We start from the raw sequence: 9530 nt of genomic DNA, 5'->3' as shown, positions 1-9530 counted from the left end.
CTGTGTGCAAAGCAGATTTTCGACCACTGATCTTATAAGAACACAATAATATCCCAGCTGCATCAGGCCAAATGTCCATCATACTTTTTCAACAGTGGCCAACCAGATGTTTCTACAATACACATAAATATGTCCTGAAGGCCAAAATCCCCACCCGCTGCATGCCTCACCCAACTGGTGTTAAGTGGAAGGGTATTTTATTTTATTTTCAAGTTATTACAACCAGGGCCCAGAATGGGTAGAAACCATGTGTTCACTTATACAAGACGTGGTGGTGGTGATGCTTAGCTGCCATATTCAAGAGGACATTACAATATAAAATGCACCCATATGGTTTCCAACAGTGTCGCTCTGCTAACAGAAGGTACCCATCAGTGACAGTGGCGTAGCGGGGGGGCGGGGGGGCGGCCGCACCGGGCACAACATCTGGGGGTTAGGGTTAGGGGGCACAAATCCACGGGTTAGGGGGTGCAAATTACTTGCCTTGCCCCGGGTGCTGACAACCCACGCTATGCCACTGATCCGTGAAACAGTCCCAGGTCCCTCCCCACATCTACCTCAGAGGGTTTGGAGACCATCTGGGGCTGTAGAAGGGCAGGAATTGCTGAAAATGCCCTCCCCCCTTGTTTCACTGACAGGTGCCTTCTGCCAGTAGGCTGACACCATTGGATACCATCCAGTGAGAAAACATCATTCTGAATGAACTCAAAGTCAAGGCTCAGTTCTTTCTCGTGTGTTAACTAGTTATCACAAGGTAATCAGCTTCTTACAGCCAGCTCAATCAGCACCATCAAGGTCTATTAAAAAGTGCTATCTGATTCATTTCATTATGTATAAAATGGCTGTCTGAACATGAATCAGTTGAGAAGGACTGGAAAATCTTTCTGATACTGTCCTGTTCTCAAAAAATTATGAACACCTGGCAGTTGCGTGTCGAGGTCCCCGATCCACCCCCAAAATAACTCACAACGGAGACGTAATTTTTTGTTTAAGATTTTTGGCATGATTTTGGCCACAACTTTATTAAAATACAAACGTGAGTGGTTGTTTAGGCATTGGTTAAGACTATCTGTCCCCCCGCCTGGGGACAGAACTGACTTCCGGGCACCACCGAAAGACAGTGCGGGGGAAAGCAAGTCGGGGAGAAATGGAGCTGAGACACAGACCCTCAATTCTCACCCGCCTGCTCCCCGAAGGCTTGCCGGCCCTAGTCCCATTCCAGGGATTGGACGAAAAGATGGCAAGCCCCAGGATTCCTTTAACGGAATTCCCTTTCCGCAGCAACCATGGAGGGGCAGGCCCAGCCTATCCTAACCCCTCCTCCACCAGATTTATAACCAATGCCTAACCGCAACCTTACAAGTTGTGACGATTTGCTACGCAGTAGGCAAAAACCACCCAGCCGGCCAATTTGCCAGGTGGAAAAATTCCTACCAGGCCCCCGCTCAAAGGCAGACGACCCCATGACAGGCATAGCAAGGTCAATGCAACAACCCCTTACTCTAGGGCGGGTGGGCGGGTGATCCGTTGCACGCAGCAAAAGAGAAAGTACAAGGCTGCGTGCAGAGTATTTAAACCTTTTACCCCTCCCACCAAAATTGCAACACAACTTTTGCCCCAGCAACTCAGCAATCCAATCACTGCCCCCTGGCCATCTTGGAGAACTTACCCAGCAACAAAGGGGGTGGCTCAGTAGACCCCACCGCAACACGTGCTCTCCCTGAAGGAGAACACGCTTTGCGTGTCGAGGTCCCCGATCCACCCCCAAAATAACTCACAACGGAGACGTAATTTTTTGTTTAAGATTTTTGGCATGATTTTGGCCACAACTTTATTAAAATACAAACGTGAGTGGTTGTTTAGGCATTGGTTAAGACTATCTGTCCCCCCGCCTGGGGACAGAACTGACTTCCGGGCACCACCGAAAGACAGTGCGGGGGAAAGCAAGTCGGGGAGAAATGGAGCTGAGACACAGACCCTCAATTCTCACCCGCCTGCTCCCCGAAGGCTTGCCGGCCCTAGTCCCATTCCAGGGATTGGACGAAAAGATGGCAAGCCCCAGGATTCCTTTAACGGAATTCCCTTTCCGCAGCAACCATGGAGGGGCAGGCCCAGCCTATCCTAACCCCTCCTCCACCAGATTTATAACCAATGCCTAACCGCCAATTGAGCCCTTATGCTCACCGCCAACCACTCACAATCCCAACCCATTCTTCAACCCTCCAATTACCGCATCCAACCAGACATCATTCCCCAGCTCGGAAAGATGTACCCCATCATTGCGGTAAAGGGCCAGAGCCTTGAAGGTAATATCCGGGTGGTAAATCACCAACCCACCCAATTCCGTTACCCTCCTGCTCACTGCGGAATTAATGCGCTTCCTGGCCCTTTCAGCAGCCTTGGGTTGAGAAATGCCCTGCCAATTGATCCTTTGCAGCAATTGTGACCAAAATATTTTAACGTTGGGTATTAAGGTCACCAATTCCCCCAAGTCTTTTAGAATCACGGATCGCAAAGTGAAGCAATCAACCTTTGCCATATCATTTTCCCCCAACTGCACCACAATTGCCGAAGGGGGGCCATGTGAAAGCACCCTCTGCTTAATTAGTGGGATGAATTCACTCCACCGCATTCCACGTCTGGATATCCACGACACCTTTACGTGCTGTGGGAAGCCAAGATCCGGTCCCCTTCCAGACTGCCTCGCTCTGATGCCAGCCCAGTACACGATGCTGTGCCCCACAATCCAGATACGGACTGGAGCGAGACCTACAGGGTGGAGAACAAGCACACATCAACTACAATAATTCAACATCTCTTCCGCACGTAACCCTTGAACGCATCAGATTTCCACCGGCCCAAGTCCTTAATCCTGTGGGCCGACAACCCCCAATGGGCTGCTGTTGTAGCAGCACCAATGCGAAAGGAATGGGGTGCAAAACCATAAGCCGGGACCCCACAAGCAGAAATAACCTTACGCATTACCTTGGAAAACTGATGCCGTGCCAAGGGACGACCATTTTCGTGAATGAACAGTGGACCCTCCCCTGAGGGCCTCACTGCTAAGAATTTCCTCAAATCCTTAACCGGGCAAGGACCAGGCTCCCCAGTTACGGGGAGCCTCATAACTGCCCCCCGACCCAATTGGTCTGTTTTCGAATTACGCACCACGATTCTCACTTCCACAGGGGATAAACATACATCCTGAAGCAGCAGCCCCCTGGAACCGCCATCTTGCCTAGCCTCCATGACCACCTCCCCCACCCGTAATGCGGCAAAGAATGCAATTGAAAAGGCCGCCGAAAAAAGGCGGGCCTCATACTTAGACCAACAGACAACCCTTAATTTGGCACGCATTCTGCTCAGCAACTCAAAAGTGATAGGCTGCCGAACTGCTTTGCTAGGGGGAGCAAGACGACCCCAACCTTCCAAGGCCTTGCGCACTACAAACTTGGCACAAGGATCCTTGTTGAAAAATGATTTACTAAAAAAGGAAATTGCTGCGGAATGAATCCGCAGTGTCCTAGCAGCTCGGCCCAGCTGGAACATATGTGCCAAATACTGTAACACTTGAGAAGTGGAGGGAGGGGAAGATATGCTGCCTGCGACTGACTGGGTAAAATTTAAGAAGTCAGTCCATGCTTTTTTATAAGACCCCAAAGTGGATGAAGAAATGGAGGCGGCTACTCCCTGCAATACTAATTGCTGCCAAGGTTCCAGAGATGCTCCGGGAAATACTCCGGATGCGCCCGAGACTCTGGAGCCAGGGACCTGAATCGCTCCATCTGAAAACGGGATAGAGCATCAGCAATCTCGTTAGATACTCCAGGGATGAAACGTGCAGAAAATACAATATTAAATTTCAAACAATGCAAAACGAATGCCCGCAACAGGGCCGATACCCTGGGGGAGCGAGATGACTGTTTTGCCAGCACGTTCACAACAGCCTGATTGTCGGACCAAAAACAAACTCGGTGGTCCCTGAACTCGTCGACCCATAAATGCACAGCTACTGCAATGGGAAAAAACTCAAGAAACGTTAGGTCCCGCGTGATCGCTTCCCCCTGCCAAGCAGATGGCCAGCGCCTAGCGCACCATCTACCTTTCCAATAGATACCAAAACCCAGTGAACCCGCAGCATCAGAGTGCACTTGAAAATCATTGTGGAGGTTCAAAACGTCCTGCCACAAGGACACGCCATTAAATTCTTCCAAGAATTCTAACCAAATCCGGAGGTCCTCGCGAACCTGCGCGGACATACGCACCCTGTGATGCGGGGCCTTTAAACCTGCTGTAAGCCTAGCCAAGCGTGAACAAAATGGGCGGCCAGGGGCCACCACCCTACATGCGAAGTTCAAGTGACCCAGCAAGGATTGCAGTTGTCGCAAAGTAATCTTCCTCAAAGGAAGTAGCTCCTGTATGACATTCCGGAGGGTAAGTATTTTATCAAGTGGAAGGCTTGAGGTTTGTGACACAGTATCCAATTGGATACCCAAGTAGGTCAGTTGGGTAGATGGGCCCTCAGTCTTATCAGCTGCCAATGGTACCCCAAATTCTTCCATAAGGGAAGCAAAGGCTCTCAGCAATACCACGCAATCGCCGGTGTCATGTGCAGAGGCCAATAAAAAATCATCGAGATAATGCGACACACCTACCAGGCCGGTTTTAACACGCAAAGCCCATTCCAAAAAGGTGCTAAAACACTCAAAAGCAGAACATGCTATTGAGCATCCCATAGGCATAGCCTTGTCAACATAAAATTTTCCCTCAAACTGAAAACCTAGCAACCAATAATCCTCTGGATGAATTGGTAGCAAGCGAAATGCAGATTCTATATCGCATTTAGCTAGCAAGGCACCTGGGCCAAATTTCCTGATCATCTTGATCGCCTGATCAAGAGAAGCATACTTCACTGAACAAAGCTCCGGAGGAATAACATCATTTACTGATGTGCCACGAGGATGAGATAAGTTATGAATCAGGCGAAATTCCCCCGGAGCTTTCTTGGGAACAATACCCAGTGGAGATATGTGTAAGTTAGGGAAAGGGGGATCTAAGAAAGGGCCAGCCATACGATGTAAAGCCACCTCTTTCTCAATCTTCTTGCGCGCCACCTCTGGCATTTCACGAACCGACTTTTGATTAAGGGGATTCCGTGCCTCGGGAGCCGTGGCTACAGGAATCCGAAAACCTAAAGAAAAACCTTCACGCAAGTAAGTTGCAGCCTCCTTTTTAGGGTAAGCCTGCAACCAAGGAATTAGTGCCGACAAACGCACTGGAGTATAAGCCAGGACCGTCAAAGCACTACTTCCCTGTTCCAGAGGTGGAGGCGGGAGTGGCAGCCTTTGGGGGCTGCTGGGAGCCCCCTTTTCCTCCACGAAAGGGCCGCCGACTGCCCAAACAAGTGGAAGCAGGATGACCCCCGGCACATTTGTCACACACATGGGAAAATTTACAGAACTGGCGCTGACAGGAACCCTTGTTAAAATCCCAGCAAGTAAGTTTGCGTGTGGGTCTGAATGGACCCGCCTTCGGCTTCTGCTGTTCCAGGGCTTTCTTTTCAATGTGTGGAACCACGTAGGTGGTCCACACGTCCAAATCCTTACGATCCCAGCGAGCCGAAGAAATCTTAGCTGCCCTGCGTCTAAAATTTACATCATACGCTATCGCAGCCAATTGGCCTGCCATAGTGAAAGCAGAGCGCACGATGGACAAATAGACCATCAAGTGATGGGCTCTGCGTGGATAAGCCATTACTACGATTCCAGCAAAAACCTGGAAGCCATCGAGCCAGCGCTCAAACGTCTTCTCCAGTTTCTTAGACCCAGCACGTTTTTTGGAAGAATCATCCTTCTCCTGAGAATCAGGACTTGCAGGCGGGGGTGCTAATTTAAATATATCCACGTAGCGGCCGTTTAAAATTCTAGCCCGCAACTTAGTTGACAAATGAGCCCCAGGTATGATGTCCCTCACAGAATTTGTGGAGACTTTCACCTCAGGCACCAGCACGCCATCACGGCAATCCTGGACCGCACCATACCTTGCTCGGTGCGAATTGGCCCTCCGTTCCCAAATCCATTTGGGAAACCCCCCGGCCTCTTCACCAAAACCCCAGTAAAGGTCTAAAGATGCCTCTGTCTCGTCATCAGAACTCGAAGACGTACCAGAAGAAGAAGAAGATGAAGTGTCAACCTTCCTCCTCTTGGCACGCTTCTTAGCCCTCTTCCTGCGGCAACGATGCCCCCCAGATGATGTTCTCGCAGGAGTAGGAAGACTATCCTCATCCGAGGACTCCAAGTCTACTGTCTGCTGTGAAGTACCTGGAACAGACTGAGAAGAGACCCTACGTGAATGACTAGGCCCCGACAATGCATCCGCAGTAGACTGAGTAGGCGAAACCACCCAGGAGGGAGATGCCATAAGGGCCTGCCTCCCAGCCGAACGGCGTGTGGTACGTCTCGGCCCCCGTGAGCCAACCCGCGCAACAGGTAAGACTGGGGGCTGTGATGGCTGAGAAGCCCGCACTGAAACCCCAGCAACTACTGCCTCTCCCCCATCTTCGCTAGAAGATGAAGATGCAGGCGAAGATGGGCCAACCGTGGAAGCTGGCCCCCCTGGGGCAGAAGACTGCGTTGAACATCGCCGAATGAGGCCGTCCACCTCAGCCGCGAGACGTGTTAAAGCTGCTGGATCACCAGCCATCCTGGTGACTAGGGATCCCAGGCTGTCCTCTGCCTGTCTGGGTGCGCCAGATCGCAACGCCTGAGAAGGGCCTTTTATTGGCCGCTTTGAAGTCCGGGTAGCAGCGGGCCTTTTTGCAGCCTTTTTCGGGGCCATACCTGCTTGAGAAAGAAAAGGAAAACCAAAGAAAACTAAAATTGAATATAATTAAAATAAAACAAATTTTCAATAAATTAAATAGCCCCAAGATGCAAGAAGCACGTCAGCCAAACGTACGCCCTCACGACAGTCAGAAAAACCCCAGAACCAATAACAATTAAATTAACTCAATACAAGAGCTACTAAAGTAACTAAATTATTAAATAAAATTAAATCAGATTTTATTTATTTTACAAAAGGGGTGCAGTAACACCAGCCACCAGAAGGTGGCAGCAGAGGCAACAAAAAGAAATGCACATTAAAACTAGCTGCAGTTACCCAGATCAGCCACTGGAGGCCACTGTGGGGCGATGTTGCAGCAAAATGGCGCTCCCGCCAAAACGGGCTGAGCGCAGCGCCCCGAAATAGCTGGGACAGCACCACCCCAGCCCGGGCACCAGCCAAAAGGCCGCAACCGTCCCGGCCTGCTGGAGAAAAGGCCCCGTCGGCAAGGCAAGGCCCCCAGGAGGCCAGACAAAACGGCGCCCAGGAAACTCTGCCGGCAACCCAGCGCCCCCGCGGAGAGCGAAAAGGTGAGTCGCCCAGGGGTAAGGGGGGATTGCGGGACTCACGCCAAGACCCCCGAAGGTGGCAGCAAGGTCCCCGCACCCAGGCGACCCCAGAAACGCTGCTGCAGCCGCCGAACAGCTGATCGGCGGCTCTGAGGGCTCCCAAACGGCGCTCCAGACGCGTTGCAGTTAAAGCAAGCTAAAAGGAGCCTTGGCCGAGGATCAGACCATAGGCTTCCTAAAAAAGACGGCCGGAGCAGCCAAAATTAAGAGGAGAGGGCACAGGGCTGGCAGAGCCCCAGACAAACTGCGGGGAAGCCCCAAAATTGCTGTATGGGGCCAACGGCCGCGGCCTATCCCAAAGCTCACCAGGGAAGGCCAACACAAATCCCCCCCCCCACCCGGGGACCCCGGCCCCGCCGAGAGGCGGCAGAAGCCGCTAAATTAAAAGAGGGGTCCAATGGGGTTAAACTAATAAGAAAATTAAATTAAAGTAAAATTAAAAGGCAAGGATAGGCAATTAAAGGAGGGTTATAGGGAAGGGATAAATGCTGAATACAACCAGTCTCTTCCGCTGTGTCTGATCCGTTGCACGCAGCAAAAGAGAAAGTACAAGGCTGCGTGCAGAGTATTTAAACCTTTTACCCCTCCCACCAAAATTGCAACACAACTTTTGCCCCAGCAACTCAGCAATCCAATCACTGCCCCCTGGCCATCTTGGAGAACTTACCCAGCAACAAAGGGGGTGGCTCAGTAGACCCCACCGCAACACGTGCTCTCCCTGAAGGAGAACACGCTATGTAGATTCTTTTGGGACTGACACAATTGCAAATTGCATGTATAACAAACAGAGGTGGGGTGCTAGAGACAGTGGTGTCGCAATGGGGGGCAGGGGGCAGTGTGCCCCGGGTACCATGTCTGGGGGGGTGACAAGAAGGCACCCTACGGGGGCTCACAGCGGCGTGAGCAGCCATCGTGCTGCCACAGCTGCATGTGGAGGATCCTCTGTCCATGGCTGCAGCTGCGAGCAGAGGATCCCGGCACTGTCCATATGGTGCTGGAGCGGCGCTGGCGGCAAACTGCTATGTACAGCGCATGTGCAGCATCACTACGTACGACGTATGTGTCGTACGTAGCGACACCACACATGCGCCCTACGTTACGATGCCCCGCCCTGGGTGTCAAGACGCCTCCGTTCGCCCCTGGCTGGAGAAGTGTTTGGGCCTATTTCAAAAACTAAAATAATCACCCAAACTCAGGTAACACTTAACTATTACACAGGCAGAAAAACTGGCCAAAACCTTCACTGTGAGGAAAGAGTTTTGATGAGGTGACCAAAGCAGAGTGTACGCAGCTCCTGGGAGCCAATGATCATAAATTAAAGCCTTGAGCACCTATTATGGTGAAAGAAGACAGACTGTCATTTCTGTCGTTTTTGTCAGAAGATGCAAGCACCTGTTAGCTCTTGCCTATCCTGAATCTGATTGTCACCGAATCTTATTTCAGCTGTTCAGGCAGCAGCAGGAGCAAAGTCATGCTTCAGCCTCCCCTCTTAATTCTCTGTGTGTGAGAGTGTGTGCGTTTGAATCTGCTGCAGTTCTATTTATGTGCTCCCCCCCCCCCTCCAAAACTAAAAAGGGCTGTATCGCTCTCTGGAAGGAAGGCTAATGACAGCAGATGTGTCAGGAAAGCGGCAACGGCTTAGAACAGCTAGGGAGCTTCGGGAAATGATGAAGAGGCTGGAAGAGAAGAAGAAAATAATTGAAAGGAAGTTCGGATGGGGGCCAAAGAATGATTACAAATAACAAGTACATGAAAGAACAGCTGAAGCAAAACGGAAAAGACATCTTTACAATCTAGATAATAATAGGATTTGGTATCGCTTTAATCGTCTTATGTACAAATTTTAATTTCACTGTAATTAACTTTTATTTAATTGCCCAGAATAGGAGAATAATAAGCTTCAGTAAATGATCTTTAGTAATATGACTCTAAATGTACATGGGAAACCATATCCAAGCCTGATGAAATCCAACATACTTTGATTTCACTAATTTGCTAGATTCAAGTGTTTTGTTCTAACTTGATTATGGATGAGGACTTTAATTTCTAAATAAAGATTCAGTTTGGACTTGGCTGTGA

General features: G+C 50.4%; 1 protein-coding gene across 2 annotated transcripts; it reads right to left on the bottom strand.

Moving 5' to 3' along the window:
• Positions 1-987: 987 nt before the first annotated feature.
• LOC308485933 (uncharacterized protein) lies at positions 988-8175 on the bottom strand. 2 transcript variants are annotated; one of them, XR_013990878.1, is made up of 3 exons: positions 6165-8175; positions 2097-2769; positions 988-1320 (listed from the first exon to the last, which is right to left on the bottom strand). XR_013990878.1 is itself a non-coding variant. In XM_081022150.1 (2 exons), exons 1-2 carry the CDS (start codon positions 6835-6837, stop codon positions 2195-2197), a joined length of 1248 nt encoding a protein of 415 aa, XP_080878276.1. In that variant the 5' UTR covers positions 6838-8175; the 3' UTR covers positions 1556-2194. The 2 variants fall into 2 exon arrangements, 1 of the variants encoding a protein (XP_080878276.1); XM_081022150.1 differs by lacking the exon at positions 988-1320 and having other exon boundaries at positions 1556-2769.
• Positions 8176-9530: the final 1355 nt, after the last annotated feature.

The sequence above is a fragment of the Podarcis pityusensis genome, assembly GCF_964106645.2.
Source record: "Podarcis pityusensis genome assembly, chromosome: 9".
NCBI lineage: Eukaryota > Metazoa > Chordata > Lepidosauria > Squamata > Lacertidae > Podarcis > Podarcis pityusensis.
The sequence above is the reverse complement of the archived record's forward strand: the minus strand, read 5'-3'. Positions and strand labels throughout refer to the sequence as shown.